Source organism: Eretmochelys imbricata, chromosome 11, assembly GCF_965152235.1.
Source record: "Eretmochelys imbricata isolate rEreImb1 chromosome 11, rEreImb1.hap1, whole genome shotgun sequence".
Lineage (NCBI taxonomy): Eukaryota > Metazoa > Chordata > Testudines > Cheloniidae > Eretmochelys > Eretmochelys imbricata.
The window spans coordinates 80,148,738-80,172,486 of record NC_135582.1 but is presented as its reverse complement, the minus strand read 5'-3'; the positions used below and the strand labels follow the sequence as shown (position 1 = coordinate 80,172,486).

Here is a 23,749-nt window from a genome sequence, read left to right as displayed (position 1 = left end):
CCTGGCCCTGGCCCTCTGCTGGGAGCCCAGCCCCCAGGCGCAGCTCAGGGCCAGCCACCAGCCCCTCGCCGCAGCCCACGTTCTTTGCACTCTGATACCAGCGCGCCTGCCGGGGGGGGGGGGGTGGCAGACCCGGCGTCCAGCTGCAGCCAGGACTATACACCTGTGTCCGTGTTACTAGTGGGGGACCCAGCAGAGCGAGACCCCCCCAACTCACATGGCTATAGGCACCAGGAACTGGTAGGAGCCCCTGAACAGGATGTAGGCCCCGTAGCAGAGCCAGATGTTGCTGGTGGTGCTCATCAGCAAGAGCAGCCCCGCCTGGAAGGCCGTCACGCCGCCAATCACCAGCTCCGACCACAGGGCCCAGCGGATCTTCACGTAGCCCGCAGAGAAGGCGGTGATGGCACCTGGGGAGACAAGGTGTCAGTGACTGCAGCCTGCCCGCAGGGTAGGCCCGAGCCCGGGGCAGGAGCCTGCCTGGCTGCACTTGGTCCCACGGTGACAGGAAGTAACCCGGGGCCACACGGAGATGGCAGCACGCAAAGAACAGATGCATGCAGCTGGGCCCTGTAAGCACAGCGCTCACCTGCCCGTCTGCCCCAGAGAATGAGCAGCAGGCCCAGGGCATTCACACTCACTCTGCCATGGCACTGCCCTCCCAGCCCTGCCGCGTCCAGCACAGCCCTGGCTCTGCCTTTCCCGTGGGACACACTCACTTGGCAGGCACCAGTACGGCTGTGAGCGTGGAGTCTGGAGGGGCCGGGCTAAGCGCTTGCGGCCTGCCATGCAGCCATCACTGCTCTCTGTCACCTCCCTTCAGCCAGCCCTCAATGCAAAACGGCAAAGGACTCACTTCTCTGCCAGCAACTCCTCCCGGACCGACAAACTCACTGCACCCAACACACTGCGCTCCTAGGACTGATCCACAGAGCGTCCTGTGAGGGCTCAAGTGCTGACACACTGCTGGCTAATGCCATTGTGAAATGCACGTACTGTCGCTAGCAAAGGAAGTATGCGGATGTGCTGAAATCATGTTTTAAAGTTTGTCCCAAGGCCGTGTGGACAACCCGAGCTTGTGCCCGACACATGCCTGGCTAGTCCCCTCTCCCTGATGGACAGCGACGATTCAAGCCCCACTGGCATGTGAAGTGAACAGGAAAAGCAGGCTGACGGGAAAGCAAGGGGGAGCTCACCCGAGGACAAGCAATGGGGGAGAAGAGCCTTACGAGGGGCTGCACTTCAGAAGGGGCTCAGACCCCTGGCTCATCGTTCACCGAGGACACTAGCGGGCCATGTGGGCTTGTGCTGTGGGGCGGTTGTTCGGGGGCAGAAGGTGCTGTAGACAAGGACTTTAGCCTGGCAGAGTTCAGTTGAGACTCTAAGAAGCGTTATCCCCTTCGTTTTACACGTCACCTGGTGTTCTTATTACTGGTGCTCTTAAATTTTAACCTTCGTAAATAAACTTCTGTTTGTTGTCACTCTGACCAGCTCTCCGTGCGAGTTGTTCTGAAGGCCTGACCCTGAGCGGTGCCAGTCAAGCTGGGTGCACGCTGTCTCTCCGGGAACAGCTTACCTGGTCACTTCTGAGCATGGCAGTGACGGGCTGCGCCAAGGACTCGGGGCTTGCTGTGTGTCTGTCACTAGCCTGCACCGGGGGGCGAGTCTGCAGGGGGAAGTCAGTGCTTGTGGGTCCAGAGGCTGCTGGTGTCAGGGAGCAGAGCTACACAGGCACAGACAAGACGGCTTCCTGCTCAGGGCAGGTGGTGGCGAGGTGTCTCACAACCCGGGATGCCCCTCGGGAGCAGCACACAGCCACCTCAGCTGCCTGCGGAGTCCAGATGGGTCCCATGAGGAGCATGGCCCACGTGCCATGAGGTTAACAGGCATGAGCTGTTGCATACCCAGGAGTTTTGACTCAGAGAGTCCCTGGGAGGAGGTTCAGTGGCTAGGGATGCCCCCTGGCTAAGTGTTTTCCCGACCTGCTGCTGCATGGACAGGCCCAGCTTTACCACGGCACCCTCCAGAACCAACGTGGTACAGCCCCAGAGCTCTGGCTACAGCTGGAACTGTGGGACTGACTCGGGGCGTGCCCTCTGCAGGCTGCTATGCCATGCATGCTTCGGCTGAGTGCAACAGCTCAGACAGCCTCCGTGCTGCCAGATTAAATCGTGAGCTCAGTGCTCATGAAAACGGAGGCGAAGCTCTCCAGTCTGGGGGCAGATTGTCTGCCGGGCTCCTGCACTCAGCCCGTGGCTACATGGGCAAGCTGCACCCATGTGACAACCGGAGAGACAACAAACTGGTTTAGTTAAATGGGAGCAAACCCCTTGTGTGGATGCTGATTTGGGGTTAAACCAATTTGGGGTCTAGTTTACGTCAATTAGAGACAAGTTTAAATGGCTCTTAAACCTAAATCGGAGCATACACACAGGGGTTGGCATCTCATCCGCTAAGTCATGGGACGCTCTGTGCTGCAGAGAAGACCTTTGCCTGGCAGGGACTCCTAGACCCCGCCCGCTCCCATTCCAGCAGGGGCCTGCCTGGCACAGAAACATGCCGGGCTGGGACACGCAGTGTGAGGGAGGCAGGCTGTGAGCAGCGACTCGCATCCAGCTGGGAGCTAATCCCCTGGGCCGAGCAGCTTTTGTTTCAGAAAGCTCAGCGAGGTCACATGCGGCGCGTTCCTGGGGAACGAGTGCCTGGCTCAGAACATGCCAAGAGTGGGGCTCGTGCCTCGTAATCCCCTTGGCCTCCAGAGCCCCTCCCTCTGTCCCCCTGCCGGGTAGCACTACAAGAGCCCCGAGACCCCTTTGGACACCACGCACTGCAGGGGAGAGAGGGGGACCCCCGGAGGCAGACAGGGCCGTGTACCGAGCAGCGTTGAGGCAGCGTCCACCCCGCCGTTGTAGACCTTCCTGTTGTCCGTGGTAGGGTAAATCTCATTCCACAAGAGCTGCACGTAATAGAGCATGAGATAGTAGCCGGCAGAGTTGAAGATCCACCAGAGGGACCAGAGCCGCAGCTGGGGCAGCTTGGCGATGGTGCCGAGCTCCCTCAGCATACGGAAGAGGGCTGAGCTGCGCCAGCGGGAGGGCGTGGGGGGCACTGGCTTGCCCCCGACGGGTTGCATCCTGTCCAGCTCCGAGGGCGAGGGGCCGTCACTCCGGTTGAAGAAGAGGCTTCGCTTGGGCTGCTCCAGGAAGAGCGTCAGGACGAGCCCAAAGAGCATGAACCCCAGCGAGACATAGTTGAGCGTCATGAAGGGCACCCCGCCCACGGTGACGCAGAGCTGCCCCAGCACGGAGCTGGTGAAGACCCCCATCAGCACGGCGGCGCGGGAGTAGCTGGCCATGCGCTGGTACTGCGAGGGGGAGACCAGGGAGAAGATGTAGGAGGAGTAGGCCACGCGGGCCGCCATGGTGATGCCGTAGAAGAACTCCATGAACTGCATGGCCAGGATACCGGTGCCGAAGAGCAGCAGCAGCCAGATGGAGATGTGGCTCAGGCTCTGAAGCACCAGCACCGGCTTGTAGCGCAGGTAATCCGTCAGCAGGAAGATGGGCACCAGGACGGCCATGTAGGAGTAGGACAGGACGGGAGTGATCTCGTTGGTCACCTGCAAGGCAACGCAAACCAGTGAGAGCAGGACACGGGCACGCTCTGGGCCCCAACGCTCACATCCACGTCGCCACAGGAAGGCTGCAGAGCCAGGTATGCTAGGACGTGGGGCAGGCTGGTGGCGGCTCCACCTTCTGACTGGGGGGCTGGGACCAGGCTGACCCCGGATGCCTGAATACGGATCCTGGCACCTCGTTTTAGCCCCCCCCACACATCACAGCTCTGCGCTGCAGTGCTCTAGCTCAGTGGTCCCCAAACTCTGTGGGGGCACGGAAGAACATCCAGGGGGGCATGGCAGGGCCCGGGCCAGCCCCCCCCAAAGGGGCAGGGAGGGAGCCCCAGCTCTGCCCCGACCCCACCCCTGGCCCCAAACCCCAGGCAGAACAGGAGTCCCAGCTTTGCTCCTGGCCCTCAGCCCCAGCCACGGGCCCCTGCTTTCAGCTCCCGGCCACCAGGACTCCGCGCCGGGCCCGGGGTCGGGGCACAGACACATTCTATTACAGGTCGGGGGGAGCGAGAGGAAAAGTTTGGGCACCACTGCTCTAGCAACAGGACTGCACGAGCTGAGCTTTGGAAGCCGGTCTGCTCTGGAGCCCTGAGGGCTGGGCACTTCAGCAAACTGTTGGAGTCAGAAACACCCCAAATTCCTCATCACCCAGCCAGGGCTTCCAGCACAGCAGCCAAGAACTCTGCCAGGCGAGGATTGTCTGCCGGGCTCCTGCACTCAGCCCGTGGCTACATGGACAAGCTGCACCCATGTGACAACCGGAGAGACAACAAACTGGTTTAGTTAAATGGAAGCAAACCCTTGTGTGGATGCTGATTTGGGGTTAAACCAATTTGGGGTCTAGTTTACGTCAATTAGAGACAAGTTTAAATGGCTCTTAAACCCGAGATGCACAGGGGCTTCTTGGCAGGTTCTGCATGCAACGGTAATGGGACTCTGCAGGAGGGCCCAGGTGAAGGTGGTTGGGGCTCAGCGGGGGGGTGGGTCTGGGTGTGGGGGGGGACAGAGCTTAGCAGGGGGTCTGGGTGTTGGGGGCTTAAGGGGGGGGGGGGTCCAGATGCTGGGTGAGTGGGGCTTTGTGGAGTGGAGATCCAGGTGCAGGGGGAGTGGGGCTCATCGGGGGGAAGGGGGCTCAGCAGGAGGGTCTGGGTATGAGTGGGTCTGGATGCACGAGGGTTGGGTGGATGGTGGAGCAGCTCCCTGTACAGGGATCCCTCCCCCTGCAGCTGAGGAGCGATAGCTGCAGGAAGCGGGGGTAGGGGACGGAGTTTGCAGAGCTTCCTGCTCCTTTAGCCAGGGAGAAATCTGGGGGTGGGTCTGACCTGGCCCTGGATGCTGTGCAGGAGAAAAGGAAGTCCCATCCTCCCCAGCCCCAGCCAGGCCAAACAGCTGAGCCCGGCTCAGGCTAGGAGCCACCAGCCGGATCTTCCCCCGTCCCGCCTCCTGCCCCACAGTGATTTACCTCTCTGCAGGCTGCTCTGGGCACCCGAAAAATACTGCTGGGGAGGGTCGCATGACTGCTCTTGTGGCTTCCCTTTGCTTCCCCATTAGAAAGTCTGCAGGGGCCATAAATTCTGGGCATGCACAGTGGCGCAGAATTCCCCCAGGAGTATAGATTGCATGAATGCTCCCACAGCCACTCATGAATCACCCAGAGAAAGGCACCAGCCAAATCGCCCTATCTCCCAGCCTTGTACCTCAGGAATATACCAACGTGCACTGCAAGTTTATTAATTGGTTCACTACTTCATCAATGGAGAGTGGATACACACCAGCCTTTCCAAACCTTAGCAGATTTACCAGCCACTGCAGGCAAACTCACTGGTAAAGATAAACAGTAAAACAAGTTTATTAACGATAAAGATAGATGTTAAGTGAGTATAAGTGATAGGCAAAAAGTCAGAGTGCTTACCTAAAGAAAATATAAACAAGTAGTCTAAACTCTCCACCCTATTAGACTGGGCAACATCTAAATTAAGCAGCTTTTCTCACCCCACTGGATATTGCAGTTCAAAGTACACTGATTTCTCCCTTGAAACCTGGGCCAGTATCTTCAGTTGGAGTCTTCAGTCTTCTCGGTGTCCTTGTTGCTTGCAGCATAAGTGCGGGGAGAAGAAAAGGCCAAGCATGGGTCCCCTATGTTCTGTTTTATACCCTTAGTCCATGTGCTTGGAGAATTCAAGTCCAGGCATGTCTGGGGGCATTGCTGAGTCCCCAGGCAAGGTTGAACAATACCCCTGCTGTGGCCTTATGCTGGTGAGTCACTGAACTGTAGCTCCCATGCTGAACAATGGTGGTTGATGGTTATTTGTCACCTGCCCAGACATTGGTTACTTTCCTTGCTGTTGTCTCTAGGGGGATAATATCTGGCCGATTCCGCAACTTACTCCACATTTTACTGACAACCATACTACACAATCTCATAACTTCATATGCTCTAATGATGTACATATTTAGATAGAACAGTGACTTTCAGCAGCTCATAACCTTTCCCCAATGTCTTACATGGCGTGCTTCATATGCAAGATCACCATTATATATAAATGAGAAATATGGAGGGTCACAGGGCCCTCCCCCAAGGTACAGAGTGTCACAGGAACCCGTTGTCCCATAGCCAGCTCACACTGCACTTTGCCACAGAAGTATCTCCACTCCCTACACCAGGGCACATCCAAAGGGGGGATGATTCAGGCCCTGCTCCCCACCAAACATTCCCCAGTTCAGGTGAAAGTGGGCGGGAGGGCCTGTGGTCAGCCTGAATCTGAAGCCGCCCCCCAGGCAGGCACGTTCACGAGCCTCTTTCAGTTGATAGAAGTACATGATGCAGGGCACAAGTGGGGAGCTGGGGAAGGGCTTAGGCTGCACTTCTGGATGACCTTGCACCCAGTAACACGCCTCTACTGATCAGGCTACACACTGAGTGCAGTGGGATCCCTTTCAAATGGAGACGCCCAGCCAGCACCATGCAATGTGCGGGGGAGCAGCAGGTTAATTCCAGCACGGCCTGTCTGTGAAAGCCAGGGGCAAACACTGACTCTCAGAGCTTCTGCTGGAGCCAGTGGGAAAACGGGTAACACAATCAAAACCGTGTCCTTTCATACAGGGAGATCTTGGCAGACTATCAAAATGCCGGGACCACTACCAATAACTGGAATATCGGTTAGCATCCTTATTGCCAAAAACAGCTAAATCAATAGAGCTTAGCAGGCCTCTGCAACAGCCTTAGCATAGCTGAGCAAGCAGCCAAGCAGGGGGGTGACCCACTGTCCTTCGTGGTAAGAGCTCTGGTGAAATTGCTGATGCATGTGATTTAGAAAAACAGGAAGATTATCTGTATCTGCCCTTTGGGATGCGTTCCTCAGGGCCCTTAAGACATGCGGACTCTTCAAAAACACATCTAACTAATGGTTTGAGGAAACCTCTTGTTTAAACTTTGAAACTGTTTAACAGATTTTTTTACTGACATGTTATAGTTACACTAAGCCAAACAAACAAGGAGAGAAAGTATGGGGCCGGTGGACGCAGCGGGAGCACTTCGTGGGCACACCGGAGGGTACTCAACGGCAGGCAGGAAGACTAGCCAATTGGCCTGCTGTCCTTGTACCACTCGAAGCCAGCTCCAGACTTCGGTAATTATTGATTTTGGGGTGTTTTACGAACCGGTTGTGGATGTGTGGAAGTGATTGAGACTAAATAAAGTGAAAGCGCTCTTGCACTGTGCAGTTTGTGCCAGCCACCTAGCGCTCGGACGGCCGTGTCTCCATGGAGTTATTTCCTGCACCGCCTCGCCAAGAGTAAGTTACCAAGAGTTTTGGGGTCTTAGAATCACGGTTACAGTTTGGGACCTACGCACAGCAGCAGCCCGCTCGCCGCAGCCTCATTACTGAGGCCAAGCCTCTTAATAAAATCCTGGGTCCCTTAGCTCGGTGAATTCAACAGCCTACCTTGTGCTGGGCCCAGCGCTGAGCAGATGCCTTTGCCCGGAGCTCAGCATTCCTTCGCATGAAAATCATCAGCGCGGGGCTCCCAGCCTGGCCCGCCCCCCAGGCACGCCAGCACGGAGCCAAAGCCCTCTCCCATGCCAAGCCCGTGTTCCTGCCGGCGGTGCAGAGAGCTCCACAGCACGGGAATGCCTGGCACCCGCCCTCCCATTGCTTCCCAGCTCCTCTGCAGGGTCAGAGACTGCCTCAGGGCAAGGCCCGCCATGCCACAGCCCGGTGGGTACAGGCACAGCAGACAGCCACCACACAGCACTGTCAATGGGGGAGGCCAGGACTGGTGCGACAGAGGGGGAAGGACTCACAGCCATGGGAGAAGAGAGCAATCTTGAGGCAGAAAGTTTCCACCAGGCCCCCCTACTGAAGGAGTGACGGCCAGGCCTGCGTGTGCCAGAGACCGCTTCTGCTGCTGGCACTGGTGTGTGCGTGTGGGCAGGGAGCCCTCCGCCCTCAGGGAGCTCAGTCCTGGGCTGACAGCCCAGCACACGGGGCTAAGCTCTGCGGCCTGCCTGGGGGAACGTGAAGAGTTGCCACTGGTATTTTAAGCAGTGTAAAGTCTCCTCCTCTCCTAGAGGCCAGGAGAGAGCTGGGTGGCCTGCAGAGGCGGTCCAGGGAGGCGGAAGCACCCCCGTAAAGAGGGGAAGCACAGGCCAGGTGCACATTCTGCTCTCAGGGCTGAGGCTTCCTGGCTCATGTGAAGATCTCTGTAGCTGCAAACACACTCTGCACGCACACACTTCAGCCACCCCTTTGTCTCCCCTCATCTTGGTAGCGGTAGCGGAGGATTCCAGGGGAAGGCCACGTGGCTCGTTGGTTCGTGGCCTCTCTCTGCCTCATCTCCCCACACAACGCCACGAGGGGTGCATTGGCTTCTGGGTAATCACCAGCAAAGACGAGGAGCACAGCAGAGCCAGGACGCAGGGCAGCAGCAGGCAAGCTTCAACTCCAGAGCTTAGAGAGAAAGGCAGAGGGTTCCCCTAACTAGCATGGGCTCAGCAAAGGGCCTGGAACGGGCCCTCACCAGCTCTCCCAGTGTCCATGTTAGCACAGGACCCTCACAGCTTATGGCCCAAACCCCGCAGTAACACAGATGTGTGCACTGGGAGTGACCTCTGGAAAATCTGCCCTCAATCTCTCTGTATCTCAGTGCCCCTCTATAAAACCACCCCTCCCTGCATGCATGTACAGCTCCTGGCACAATGCGGCCTGTTCTCCCTCAGGCACCAGGCGCTGCTCTCGCACAATAAAGAACAGAAGGGGCTCTGGCTAGTGTGCTCATCCAGCCATTCCCAAGCTGCCTGCCTAGGCCAGTAACTGAGCAGTCGGCATGCGGCAGAGAACAGCAGAAGTGAGTGTAACTTTACCAGGAGACAGTGAAGATCCCAGCCACGGGCGCTCTCCAGCCAAGCTGCTGCTATTTGTTCTTACGCAGCCACTGCATTCCCAGCTGCACGTGTCCAGCTCCCCACTGCCTCTCACTGCAGAAGAGGGTTGGGTGTTACCCATCCAGTGAGAGCCCACAGAGGCTGCGTGCTGGGATACTCCCCAGAGAAGAACCTTGCTACCAGTGGGAAAAGCCTTGTGGATGGGGGAGAAGCGGTAGACGTGGTATATCTTGACTTTAGTAAAGCTTTTGAGACTGTCTCACATGACCTTCTCATAAACAAACTAGGGAAATGCAACCTGGATGGAGCTACCATAAGGTGGGTGCATAACTGGCTGGAAAACCATTCCCAGAGAGTATTATCAGTGACTCACAATCATGCTGGAAGGGCATAACAAATGGGGTCCCGCAGGAATCGGTTCTGGGTCCAGTTCTGTTCAATATCTTCATCAATGATTTAGATAATGGCATAGAGAGTACACTTACAAAGTTTGCGGACGATACCAAGCTGGGAGGGGTTGCAAGTGCTTTGGAGGATAGGATTACAATTCAAAATGATCTGGACAAACTGGAGAAATGGTCTGAAGAAAACAGGATGAAATTCAGTAAGGACAAATGCAAAGTACTCCACTTAGGAAGGAACAATCAGTTGCACACATACAAAATGGGAAATGACTGCCTAGAAAGGAGTACTGCGGAAAGTGATCTGGGAGTCATAGTGAATCACAACCTAAATATCAGTCAACTGTGTAACAATGTTGCCAAAAAAGTGACCATCATTCTTGGATGTATTAGCAGGATTGTTGTAAGCAAGACACGAGAAGTAATTCTTCCGCTGTACTCCGCGCTGATTAGGCCTCAACTGGAGTATTGTGTCCAGTTCTGGGCGCCACATTTCAGGAAAGATGTGGACAAATTGGAGAAAGACCAGAGAAGAGCAACAAAAATGATGAAAGGTCTAGAAAACATGACCTATGAGGGAAGATTGAAAAAACTGGGTTTGTTTAGTCTGGAAAAGAGAAGACTGGGGAGGGACATGATAACAGTTTTCAAGTACATACAAGGTTGTTACGAGGAGGAGGGAGAAGAATTGTTCTTCTTAACCTCTGAGGACAGAGCAGGAAGCAATGGGCTTAAATTGCAGCAAGGGAGGTTTAGGCTGGACATTAGGAAAAACTTCTTGTCAGAGTGGTTAAGCACCGGAATAAATTGCCTAGGGAGGTTGTGGAATCCCCGTCACTGGAGATTAAGAGCAGGTTAGACAAACACCTGTCAGGGATGGTCTGATAAAACTTAGCCCTGCCATGAGTGCAGGGGACTGGATTAGATGACTTCTCAAGGCCCCTTCCAGTCCTATGATTCTGTGACTGCAGCCCCACAAAGCTCCACAGTCATTCAAAAACCCCTTTGGACACCTCACAGGGGCGCCAGCAGCCACCGTCCCAGCAAGTCAGAGCAGACACAAGAGGACACAGCCCTCTAGTCACCAGAGTGGAGAGAGTTGCTGGACAGCGTTACCAGTGACAGTGCCCAGAGATCATCTCCCCTCCCCACTGCCACCAGCAGGAAGGTGCAGGCAGCAAGGTAGGGGAGACTCCCTGTCCTCAGAAAGACCGGATGCCCCTGCCCTGCTTCCCCACACTTCTGAATCTCCCCAGCTGGCCGGGATTGCTGAGCAGCCGTGGCCTGATAACTGTGCAGAGTCCCCAGACGAGCCTCTCCCTGCCCTCTGAGCGGCCCTGCCCAGGACGGGGAGCGAGTCAGAGAGAGCAGCAATCCCATGCTCGGCCCACGAGGCCAGCAGCACAGGCCCCTTGCTTCCCATCCCTCGTCCTGCCCCTCACGCTACCACGAGCAGATTCTGCAAAGCACTTCGGGCTGTGGCTCACACGGAAGACACTACCCAAACTAAAGGTGCATCCATTGATTTTCAGGCAGCCGAGACCAGTAGATCATCTCGGCTGATGTGGTCACAGGTATTACACCTATCCCCCAAGACTGTTAGTATAATCCCCGAGAGCTAGGGCAAACGCACTGACTGGCAGGGCAGCGTTCGCCAGCCCTAGCGCCAGGGCATCCATCAGACAGGCCTGCTTCCACGGAGCTCTGCTGCTGCCCTCTCTGGCGAGGCTCTGCACGTGCATCGGGCACAGAAAGGTTAACTAAAACGGGCACATTTTAAAAGCCCTTTGTAAACACGTTTCTTTCTTTATAAGCTCCTTGTTTTTCCCCCTCCCACAGCACATACCCAAACTGCTCACACAGGAAGCCACAGCTGATGGCTCTGAAATTTGACCTCTTGGGAAGCGAGGCAGAAGGGAGGCCCTGAGCACGGAGCACAAGGGTGACATGATCTAGTCCATGCGGTGTTCTGCACCAGTCCTTGGCACACTGTAACCCCCATGCCAGACCGCGTGCACTTGGCCAGGTGCACTCCAGCCGAGGCTTTCCAGAGAAGCAGAAACTGCTCCTTGTTAAGGCGATTAATTGGGTTAAAACCTAAGCCACCAGGAAAGCCGGGCAAGGTTCGTTTATGGTGTGATAATTATACCATCCAGAGGATCACATGGGTCTGTTGGTGCTGCAAACCAAAGAGAACAGTTCAAATCTGGCATTTGGACAACAGAAGATACTTTTTCAAAAAAAATTTTTTTAATTATTTTTCAAAAAAATTGTCCAGCTTCAACCCCACAATGGACACGTGGACACTGTAAGAGTTGAGGGAGTTTTTTAGATTTCCATGACTAGGGGGTTGTGTTGACAATCTGGATTTTCCAGTTTAGTCACATGGGGGAGGTCCAATCTTGAAAATCTCCACTTTTCCAAAATTCCGATTTCACAAACATTTCCTCCAAAGCATGATGTTTCCAGCGCAGGAATGAGTCCGTTGACACATTCCCAAGCCCAGCACAATGCAAAATACTGCTGGATCTGGGCAAATCCTTTTCCCTGTTTTTCAACTGGCTGCAGTATCTCTTCCAGGGTCTTCTGTGCAACTCCTCACCCTGAAATCCCCCCCCAGTGCAAAGCCAGGCACCTGAGAGGGAAGAAACAGGCTGTAGAGAGGCCTTTTGGCCTCTAAGTGCCTCTTTCACTCTGCTGTTTAGCCATGGTGGCATTTTTTTGATCCTCATACTGGTTTGTTTTTTTCATGTGTGGTATAGATTTAGTGTAAGCCTCTAGTATGGTGTTTTTAATAGTCTCCATGCCCTTTGCTGGCATTTCACCCTGGCATGTTGCTTTCAATTTCCATTTCACAAGTCTCCTTACTTCTGTGCAGTTCCCCTTTTTGAGGTTCGATGCTCCTGCGGTGGGTTTCTTTGGCATTTCCCTCCAGGGCTGTGACATGTAATTGCATTCGGGCTGCGAGGACGGAGAGTAACGACTCCTAAGCAGAGAACGTCTCCAGGAGCCGGCGCTGCGGTACCCCTCCTCGCCAACGCCGCCCGGCTCGGCTGCATGTGCCCCGTCAGCCAGCAGGGGTTGGGGTCTCCATTGCCACGAAGGGTGAGAGAAGGACTCTCCTTATCTGTGTGTGGGGACCGTTCCCAGCATTCAGCCAGGATTCACGGAGGCGCTGGGCTTCATCTGGCCCCTTGGCAGCAGGGGGCACAGTGCAGAAAGTGAACTCTCAGCCTGCGCTGATTCAAGGTCCTGCCCACCCGTTGCTGCCCTCCCCCACACTGCCCATTCCCCTTCCCCTCCCTCGCCTGCCCCCAGCCCACCGGGCCTCTTTGCAACAGCCGCAGGGGCAGGGACAGAGGGGCAGGAACAATGCTGACCCACTTCTGTCACGGAGTTTGCATAACCTCCGATGAAAGGCCCCTGGAAGCACATGACCCCATTACTCTCTGGGAGGGGCCGGCAGGGGTAGGGCAGTGGCAGCAGGGGTGGGCACAGGGTCTCCTTCGCGCTAGCTCAGGGGCTGTGCGGGTAACATGACACTTGTTTTGCTTGGCGTTGTCTAGCCGTTCGCCCGTGACACTCCTCGGTGCAGCAGGGATCTCTCCCTGCACCAGTGAACTAAGCCAGGCCGTGCTGCAGGGACGGCGCGAGGAGGGGTGGGCCGGGCAGCTTCCCCTCAGCAATCAGAGGGGATCGACCCCTGGCCATCGAGATGCTCTTTTAAAGTCACTTTCCCAGTCAGGAAGCTGCAGAGGGGCCTGAGTGAGAGACAGAGCAGCCCACCTGCCCCCACAGGCCAGCCCCTGCCATGCTGGCAGCTCAGTGCAGGGCACATTCCTGGTCACCGAGCTCAAGGCCCATCACCTCACCTGGATGGCCGTGTCCCCCCTGCCTAGGACGGGAGATCAGCCCCTTAGCATGGGGCTCTGGAGACCCCGCCCGCGAGAGGGGTCCCACAGGACAGAGAGCGGAACACGCTAGCTCAGGGGCATCAGCTGGCAACCGGAGGGGAGCACTGAGATGAAATGTCCAGCCACCTCTGTGGTGGAAAGGGTCTCTGAGACTTGGGGCAGGAGGCTACTAACCCTCACGGACCCACACTGACTCCTGCTCTCACAGTCCCCACAGGGCCTAGCGCACAGGGGTGCCATCTGTGGGGGGCTCACTGGTGACAACAGTCGCACTGCACAAGGCACCTGTGAGGTCAGAGGAGCAGAGCACCCAGCAATCCCGAGACCCAAACTGCCCTCCGTACCAACCACATCACCCCTCCAAAATCCCAACCCGGCCTGGCCTCTCCCTGCTCCTCTCTGGGACACTCAGTGCTGGGCTAGAGCACTGGCAGCCACCGAGCGAGGAGATCATCTGCACACAGGGGTGTCACTCACCATCCTCCCTCACCCTCCGGAGAGGACACAGCCCAGACCGGCCGAACCCCATCGCCCCTCGGAAGGGGGCTCAGGCCCAGCCAGGAGATGTTCCCACAGAAGACCAGCCAGGTAGCATAGAGTCAGGCTTTGCTCTCGGGAGCTGAAGCCAATAAGAACCATAGAACTGTATGGCTGGAAGGGACCTCAACAGGTCATCTAGTCTGGCCCACTGCACTGAGGCAGGACCAAGTGAACCTAGACTATCCCTGACAGATGTTTGTCCAACCTGTTCTTCAAAACCTCTGAGGGGGATTCCACACACGCACCCCCCAGAAGCCTGTTCCAGAGCTTAACTACCTTTATAATTGGAAAGTTTTTCCTAATATCTAACCTAAATTATCCCCAATACTGCAGATTATCCCCAATACTTTTTGTCCTACCTTCAAGGGACATGGAGGCCAATTGATCACCCTCCTCTGGATAACACCTCTTCATATATTTGCATTATGTTCTCAGGTCCCCTCTCAGACTTCTTTTCTCAAGACTAAAGATGCCCCATTTTTTTTAACCTTTCCTCAAAGATAAGATTTTCTAAACCTTTTCTCATTTTTGTTGCTCTCCTCCTCTGGACTTTTCAATTTATCCACATCTTTCCTAAAATGTGACACCCAGAATTTAATAGGGCCAATTTCACAAAGCTGAAAACAATTATGAACCCAAATCAGCTGGGAGGAGGAGTTTAATCAGAAAAATGTAAAGGATAATTGGGAATCATTTAAGAACACATTAATAGATGCCCAATAAGAAAAGGAGTACTTGTGGCACCTTAGAAACTAACCAATTTATTTGAGCATAAGCCTTCGTGAGCTACAGCTCACTTCATCGGATGCATACTGTGGAAAGTGTAGAAGATCTTTTTATACACACAAAGCATGAAAAAATACCTCCCCCCACCGCACTCTCCTGCTGGTAATAGCTTATCTAAAGTGATCACTCTCCTTACAATGTGTATGATAATCAAGGTGGGCCATTTCCAGCACAAATCCAGGGTTTAACAAGAACGTCTTGGGGGGGGGGGGTAGGAAAAAACAAGGGGAAATAGGTTACCTTGCATAATGACTTAGCCACTCCCAGTCTCTATTCAAGCCTAAGTTAATTGTATCCAATTTGCAAATGAATGATGCCCAATGAGTCTTAATCCTACAACTGAGGAAGAAGATTGTGCTGGTTAGAAAAACTGCCTGGTTTAGAAGGGAAATGAAGGCAGCTGTAAAAAATATTTTTTATATATATAAAACAAATGGAAGAAAGGGGAAGATGATAATAATGAATATAAAGCAGAAATTATGAATTGTAGAAAATTGATACGGGAAGCCAAGGGACTCCAGGACAACTCTATGACTAACAGAGTTAAGGACAATAAGGAGGAGCTGGTCACTAGCTGGTTTGAACAAGAGTGGATTCTCAAATGGTGAATTCGCCGTAACTTCAAGTCTTTAAGTCATGATTTGAGGACTTCAGTAACTCAGACAGAGATTATGGGACTATTACAGGAGTGGGTGCGTGAGATTGTGTGGCCTGAGATGTGTAGGAGGTCAGACTAGATGATCACAACAGTCCCTTCTCACCTTAAAAGTCTATGAGCCTACAAGTTTTTAACACATATTAGGAACGAAAAGAATCCTGACTATGGTATTGGTCCATTACTAGATGGAAATGGTAGAATTGTCAATAATAATGAAGAAAAGGCAGAGGTGTTCAATAAATATTTCTGTTCTGTATTTGGGGAAAAAACAGATGACAGAGTCTCATAGTATAGTGAGAACACTCTTTCCATTCCGTTAGTATCTCTGGAGAATGCTGAACAGAAGCTTAAAGTTAGACACTTTTAAATCAGCAGGTCCAGATAACCTGCATCTGAGAGTTATCAAAGAGCTGGCTGAGAAGCTTGCTGAACCATTAATGTTCATTTTCAGTAAGTCTTGAAGCAGAGAGGAAGTTACCAGAAGACTGGAAGAAAGCTAATGTTGTGCCCATTTTTAAAAAGGGTCAACGGGATGACCTGATTTCAGAGTAGCAGCCGTGTTAGTCTGTATTCGCAAAAAGAAAAGGAGTACTTGTGGCACCTTAGAGACTAAACTAAACTTTTGGGATGACCTGAGTAATTATAGGCCTGTCAGCCTGACATCCAGCTGCTGATATGGGACTCAATTAATAATGAACTAAAGGATGATAATATAATGAATACAAATCTACATGTCTTTATAGAAAATAGATCCTGTCAAACTAAACTGATGTCTTTTTTCAGATGAGATTATAAGTTTCATCGATAAAGGTAATAATGTAGAGATAATAAGACTTCTGTAAGGCATTTTAATTGGATCCACGTGACATTCTGATTAAAAATATAGATCAATATTTAATGAACATGGCACACATGGAATGGATGAAAAACTGGCTAACTGATAAGTCTCAAAAATGTAACTGTAAACAGGGAATCGACATTGACCAGGTCTGTTTCCAATGAGATCATGCAGGAATCAGTTCTTAGCCCTATGCTATGTAACATCTTTATCAATGACTAGAACAAAAACATAAAATCATCACTGATAAAGTTTATAGATGACACAAAAATTGGAGGAGTGGTAAATAAAGAGGAGGACGCTGATTGACAGATATCTATATTGCTTGGTAAACTGGGCGCAAGCAAACAACAAGCATTTTAATTTGGCTAACTGTAAATGTACAAAACTAGGAAAAAAGAATGTCGGCCATAATTACAGGATGGGGACTCTATCCTGGGAAGTAGGGACTCTGAAAAAGATTTGGAGGTCATGGTGGATAATCAGTTGAACTTGATTTCCCAGTGGGCCAAAAGAGTTAATGTGATCCTGGGATGCATAAACAGGGGAATCTCGAGTAGGAGTAGAGCGGATACTTTACCTCTGTCTGGGCACTGGTGCAACCGCTGCTGGAATCCTGTGTCCAGTGCTGGTGCCCACAATTCAAGAAGGATTTGACAAAGTGGAGAGGGGTCAGAGAAGAGCTACGAGAATGATGAAAGGATTCGAAACCTGCCTTACACACTCAAGGAGTATGATCTATTCACTTAACAAAAAGAAAATTAAGGGATGATTTGATCACAGTCTATAAACACCTACATGGGGAAGAAATATTTAATAATGGGCTCTTCAATCTAGCAGAGAGAGGTCTAACACGTTCCAATGGCTGGAAGCTGAAGCTAGACAAATTCAAAGTGGAAATAAAGGAATACATTTTTAATGGTGACCGTAATTAACCATTGGAACAATTTACCGGAGGTCGTGGTGGATTCTCCAGCACTGACCATTTTTAAATCAAGGTTGGATGTTTTTATCAAAGATCCGCTCTAAAAAGGTTTCAGAGTAACAGCCGTGTTAGTCTGTATTCGCAAAAAGAAAAGGAGTACTTGTGGCACCTTAGAGACTAACCAGTTTATTTGAGCATGAGCTTTCGTGAGCTACAGCTCACTTCATCAGATACTGATGTATCTGATGAAGTGAGCTGTAGCTCACGAAAGCTCATGCTCAAATAAACTGGTTAGTCTCTAAGGTGCCACAAGTACTCCTTTTCTTTTTCCGCTCTAAAAAATTATTTTGGGGGCAGGTCTCTGGCCTGTGCTGTACAGGGCATCAGACTGGATGGTCCCAGTGGTCTCTTCTGGCCTTAGACTCCATGAATCTAAGAATTAAACACAGTTCTCCAGCTAAGACCTCACCACTGCTAAGCAGGACAGACAATTACTTCCGATGTCTTACATCCAACATTCCTGTTACTACACCTTAGAATGATATTAGCCTTCTTCACAACCACATCATGTTATTGACTCACATTCAATTTGTGACCCACTAACACGCCCTGCCCGATCCTTTTCCGGAGAACTACTCCTAGCCTGTTCTTCCCCACTTCGGAGTTGTACATTTGACTTTTGCTTCCTGAGTGAAGTACTTTGCACTTGTCTTTGCTGAATTACATCTTGTAGATTTCAGACCAATTCTCTACTTTGTCAAGGTCATTTTGAATCCTAATCCCGTATGCCAAACAGCTTGCAACCCTTCGCAGCTTTGTGTCATCAGCACATTTCATAAGCATACTCTCCACTGCATTATACAAGTCATTAATGAAAATATGGACTATTACTGTATGCAGGGGACCCCACTAAATATGCCCTTCCAGTTTGTCAGCGAACCATTGAAAACTATCTTTCAGTACAGTCTTTCAGCCAGTTCTGCACTTGCCTTACAGTAATTTCATCTAGACCCCATTTCCCTAGTTTGTCTATGAGACTATCACGTGGGACTGTATCCAAAGCCTGACTAAAATCACAATACGTCACATCTACTGCTCCCCCCGCCCACTAGCCCTGTAACCCTGTCAAAAAAGGAAACTAGGTTGAGGAGTGAGGAAACCAACCCCCCCCAACACCCCACAGAGCGATCATGCTGGGGGATGACACCTGGGCCAGCTGGATTGAAAGGCAGCCGGAAACCATGTCGTCCCCAAGCCTGCTGTATGCTCCCCTCACAGCCTGGGAGTGCCCATATCCAGCGCCAGGGTCTGGCACACAGACCACCCCCACGGGGTGGGAGGTGGGGGAGCTGTGGGCCCAGCAGAACCAATGGGATAAAGCGGGATGAAAAGTACCCAGTCTTCCCTGCTACTGACAGCAGCCTCCTCTGTACCCGCAGCTCCCAGCTGACTTTTCTGGGCTGGCCAGACTCAGACGAGAACACAGCAGGGGGGAGCCGTGGCAGGCCGTCGCCAGTGTTTCCAAACCACAGCCCATCCCTGTCTCCCCACCCACCCCTCTCTGTGCCCTCTCTGCCGGGCTCCCCTCTCACTCCCGCCAGGCTCTGCCTCGGGAGCCCTGAGCACAAGGCCCAGGGCTGATCCCTCGTGGTAGCACTGGTCAGTGCTGAGGAGCCCTTTGGCTGATCACAGAGAGGATGTTACAGCCTCTCCCTCCCCTGACAAGCCATACGTGAAACGTGCACCTCAGACTGCCCCCCATCACGGCAGTATCCCAGCTGGCCCCAGGGCTGGCCTCTCAGAACCACAGCGACTCAGACACCTCCCCTAGAAACCCGGCGCAGCTGTCTCCTCTCTCCTGCATGTCAGCGAGGCAGGGTAACTCAGGGCTGTGCCTCGCTGCACTTTGCCATCCCTGACCATGCCCGTCTGAAGGGTTTCTCATTTCCACTGCCTGGGCTGGGCAGCCACAGCACAGACGCAGCAGGAACTAAAGGCTCTGGACTCAGGGATGGGGAGGGCAGCGGGACAGCGTGGGGAAGCAGGATTTTCACACAGGATCCATCAGGCCGTGGGGGTCTCAAGCATCTCCCCTAAACATGGAGCAGGGTCTTAGCTTGGGCTACCCTTGGCCCAGCTCTCACATTTAAAAACCAGCTCAGTTTAACTCAGCCCCCACACTCGGGTGGCCTTGGGGCGAGCTCCGTTTGTGGGCACAGGTACGGAGTGCACCTCCTGTGGCCTTTCCACGGCTCAGCGAGACACACCGAGCTCCCACAGGTAGCGGCTCTTACAACAGGGCTGAGAATGCCTCATGTGAAGAACGTGGCACCGGTGCTGTCTCCAAACCCTAGTGTAGCATATGTATGCACAGGCTGTGTCCCCTCACACCGCTGGATAACACTGGAGAGGAGCCCCCTTTTCACTGACAGCCTCCCAGATGGACCCCTCACCCCGAGGTGCCATCAGCCTTCGGAGCTCTTGAACCACATGCAAAGGGGCAGTAGCTTGCAATCCAGCTAAGAGCAAACCCCATAACCCAGCCGGGCGGCTAGCACACAGGGACGGAGAAGAACTCCCACCACCCCTGCAGATGTGCTGGGGCGCTCTTGCTGCTTGAGAAGAGCATTGTCTGGTTGTGTGAAAAACACAAGGAATTGCGCACACTACACAAACAGATATAAGGGGCAGACACTGGCCTACCAGTGGGGAGAGGGCTCTGAATTGCTGGTACAGAGAGCACACCTGTCCCGGACGGATGTACCTCTCGCTCCAGTCCGGTGCTGTCCCACCTCACAGATAGATTTGCATCACTAGCACGTAGCTGTTCTCACCTCCCCCTCATTGCTTCATCTCAGCACGTACTGCTCTCCCATCCGCCAGAGAGAATCACTTCCGTGAGCCCCTGTAGCAGCCCCCCAGGAGCAGTGTTTACGGGAGCCTAACTTGCCCTTAAGGAGATGCTGAAAAGGAGCACATGTTGCAGACTGCTGCTCTCCAGAGCCAGGTGCATGGCAGCTGCATGGTGGGGGAGACGGAGAGACACACACTGCAGACTCACCTCTTCCATGGTGAAGTTCTTGTCAGCTCCCAGCAAGTAGGGGGTGATGAAGCTCTCCCCAGGTCTGATCTGGGTCATGAAGCCGTAAAAGCAGAGGTAGAAGACGAGGAACTTCCAGCGCTGGTCCACTGCAGACTCAGGGGGGTGCATTACAGAGCCATCATCCTCGACAGACATGGCTCTGCCGTCGCCCTTCTCTGGTGCATCAGAGGGAAACGACCTTTTCCCAGGTGGCCGTCAGACAGGCTGAGCCACTTTCAGGCCAGTCTCTCCGTCTCCTTGCAGAGAGAATCTCCCACCCATAGATCTGCTGCTGGAATTTCTGTGGAAATAGAAGAGTTTGGCAACAAATCAAATTTCTCTGCAAAATAATTGCAAACAAATACCCTGAACTTTCTCTCTGGTATATGTTTTTTCTAGCTGCAAAGTCGCAAAAACAAAAAAGCCGACACACACTTCCTTCGAAGACGCAGGCAGCACAAATAGATGGGTGTTCTCAGAGGATGTTTAAGAACTAAGTAAAATAAATCGCAAACCTCAGTAAGTCTGGTTTACAGGGGTTTGCTTGTTCCTTTGCCTCACTCTTTAGCTAATACCTGAAAATCCCCACTTGTTCCACCGAAAAGCCAGGCAGATTGGTTTGTTTCTCTCAGCTGGAAAGTTTTACTCCCCAAGGTGCTGAATTCCAGGGGAGGCAAAGGGACTTCTGCCAGAGGAATGGGAATGTTGCAGTGACCCAGTCCCACTGAATTTAACAGGGAATCAAAGCCCCACTGTAGAATGCTGTGGGATGGTTACCTTTCTCTATTAAATAGTCTGTAGCAGTGATGAGCTGCCAAATCTTAACAACCAGTTCCCTATAAAAAGTTCTGATTTAAGGGATGTGCCTCTGTCCTGCCCCCTCCCACCTTCCCCAGGCTCCATCCTGCCCCCCAGGCTCTATCCTGCCCCTTCCTGTCCCCCCAGGCTCTGTCCTGCCCCCCTGCCCTCCCCAGGCCCATTCTCCATCCCAGGTGCCTGCTGGTGGCGCAGGAGTCCTGCAGCCCTTGCATCAGTAGGGTTGCTCCCGGCATGTGGGGCGGCGGCTCCCTTCTGCCCGACTCTCCACTGTGGGAGGTGAACACCCCCGAGCGGTGGAGGCCGGACAGCCCCACAGTGCAGGAGGGGGAGAGACTGGGGGGGCCTCGCCCCAGCACGCCCAAGGCAGCCCCCAGCCATGACACCAGCCAGCCCTGCCCGGCTCCTGGGGCAGAGGCGGCTGCTGCTGCAAGGGGCCTGGCTCCCCGGCCCTACACGGTGCCCAGTCACATGATGCCTGATCTCCCTGCCCAGTGCAGCCGGTCACGCTTCCTGGGCCGGGCAGGAAGCAGCATGGAGCTCAGCCGCGGCTGCTGAGCGAGGCGGCATTGGATCAGCCTCTGCCCGCGGGGCCCCGGAGCAGCTGCCCGGATGGTTACGCAGTGCAGGTACCAGCCGCAGTGCAGCCCCTCCCCCAAGACACGACGCAGGGCCCCTCAGCCCTTCCATAGCCCCGCGCACCCCAAACGGTGCTGCTCCATGCACCCCCCTCTAGCACCAAGCCCCTTCTCCAACCAGGGCTGGCTCTAGGATTTTTGCCGCCCCAAGCAAAAATATTTTTGGCAGCCCCCGGTTTTTTGTGCCCCCCCCGCCCCTTCCCAACCCCTTCCCCAAATCCCCGGCCCTGCCTCCTCCCCTGCGTGTGCCGCATTTCCCCCCCGTTGCTTCCTACGGCTTCCCCCTGCATGAGCAACGAGGGGGGAGGCAGCGCGTTCAGGGGAGCAGGCGGAGCGGAGGTGAGCGAGGGTGGGGGGGAGTGCAGGAAGTAACGGGTGGGGGGGGGTAGAGGAACCGCTCCCCGCCCCAGCTCACCTCTGCTCCACCATTGCCGCTGCTCGGCTTCTCCCTCCCTCCCTCCCAGGCTTGCCGCGCGCCAAACAGCTGTTTCGCGCAGCAAGCCTGGGAGGGAGCGGGGAGAAGCGGAGCGGCGGCGGCGGGCTCAGGGGAGCAGGCGGAGGCGAGCTGGAGCGGCGGGGGCACATTTCTAGCGGCAGCATGGCCGGCGCCAGAATACCGCCCCTAGAAATGGGCCGCCCCAAGCACCTGCTTGTTTTGCTGGTGCCTAGAGCCGGCCCTGTCTCCAACAGCCCCTAGCGCCGTGAGTCGGGGCCCCCTTGGCCTGGGGGGCTGCCCCAGCCGAGCCCCAGCCTGGCTTTCTGGGGCAGCGACTGCCTACCCAACCCTGCTCCATTCCCTGTCCCCTGACCGCCCCCCCAGAACCTTCGCCCCCTCCAACCACTCCCTGCTCCTTATCCAACCCCTCCTCCCACAGCCCCCTTACTATGCTGCTCAGGGCAGCGTGTCTGGATGCCGCGCGGCCTGCTGGAGCTCGCAGCCCCCCCGCACTTACCATGCTGCTCAGTGCGGCAGGAGCTGCAGAGCTGCCCAGGAGTGGTCCAGAGCGCTGGCACCGGCAGCGAGGCACCCAGAGGCTCTGCGAGAGGGGGGGAGGCTGGGCAGGGGCCAGGGGAGCCTCCCCAGCTGGGAGCTCAGGGAGCCCTAACAACCGGTCCTAAAACTGCTTCTAAATTTAACAACCAGTTCGCATGAACCGGCTCCAGCTCACCACTGGTCTGTCGGTTAGTAGCGCCGTTTCCATAACTTCCTACTAGTGACACCACTGTTAAACTTTATAGGCCTGGTCTTTAAAAACTTACTTGTTTTTTCCTTCGGCCGGTTCTAAATATAGACTATTAAACTACTGGCCTCGGACTCATCACGATGAGACAGCTAATTCCACAGAGAGTAAAAGGATTCAACTGACTCAAGAGTAAATGTAACAGGCCCTTTGTTTCCAGTGAATACAGCAGATACAGACTTGTGCACCTACCGTAACTATTGGGCAGGGATGCTGGAACAATTTTTATAGTGGGGATGCTGAGAGCCGTTGAACCACACTGTAAACCCTAAAAAGAAAAGGAGTACTTGTGGCACAAAAGCTTATGCTCAGATAAATTGATTAGTCTCTAAGGTGCCACCAGTCCTCCTTTTCTTTTTGCGGATACAGACTTACACGAGCTGCTCCTCTGAAACTGTAAACCCTGTATGTGATGGAAGTCACTTCAAGTCAGGGGGTGCTGCAGCACCCCCAGCACCAGGACCTATGCTACTGGGATCTGACTGACTTTGGCGCAGACTGCGAATCCAAGTTAAAAGTTAATGTGTACATGCAGAGTGTAGCTGCCCATGTAACATATTGGCTGTAGGGTCAAAGGGACAATAGACAAATTTGCAAAGAACTAGTTTCCCCTTTAATGATCTTCTCTCCCCCTCATCCCTACCCCCATACATATATACACACACACACCACACAAAAACTGAGTTCAAAGAACATTATTAAGGTGGCAAAAGTTATGAAATGCTGTATTAAGGTTGCCTGTGGGGGGAAAAGGAATGATGGTTAGGGATTTTCCCCTTTCACTTTTCCATTTTTCCTTTTGTCACTAACATTTTCCAAATGTGAGGATGTTTTGAAGAGCTAGCATGTCCAAAAAAAATGTGAAAAAAACCACCACACAGACATAATTCATTCTATTG

At 53.7% G+C, this 23,749-nt stretch overlaps 1 protein-coding gene across 3 annotated transcripts in view; it reads right to left on the bottom strand.

Moving 5' to 3' along the window:
• The window catches only part of SLC19A1 (solute carrier family 19 member 1), a 41,470-nt gene that overhangs the window by 5,258 nt on the left and 12,463 nt on the right, over window positions 1-23,749 (bottom strand). For 2 of the 3 annotated variants that reach the window (XM_077830015.1, XM_077830016.1), the window contains exons 2-4: window positions 20,135-20,456; window positions 2,875-3,619; window positions 218-410 (exon numbers count right to left, since the gene is read on the bottom strand). In XM_077830015.1, coding sequence (XP_077686141.1) covers window positions 218-410; window positions 2,875-3,619; window positions 20,135-20,311 — 1,115 coding nt within the window. In that variant the 5' untranslated portion in view covers window positions 20,312-20,456. Of the gene's footprint in view, window positions 1-217; window positions 411-2,874; window positions 3,620-20,134; window positions 20,457-22,562; window positions 22,839-23,749 lie in introns of those variants that run through there. The other variant, XM_077830017.1, reaches the window with a different exon arrangement.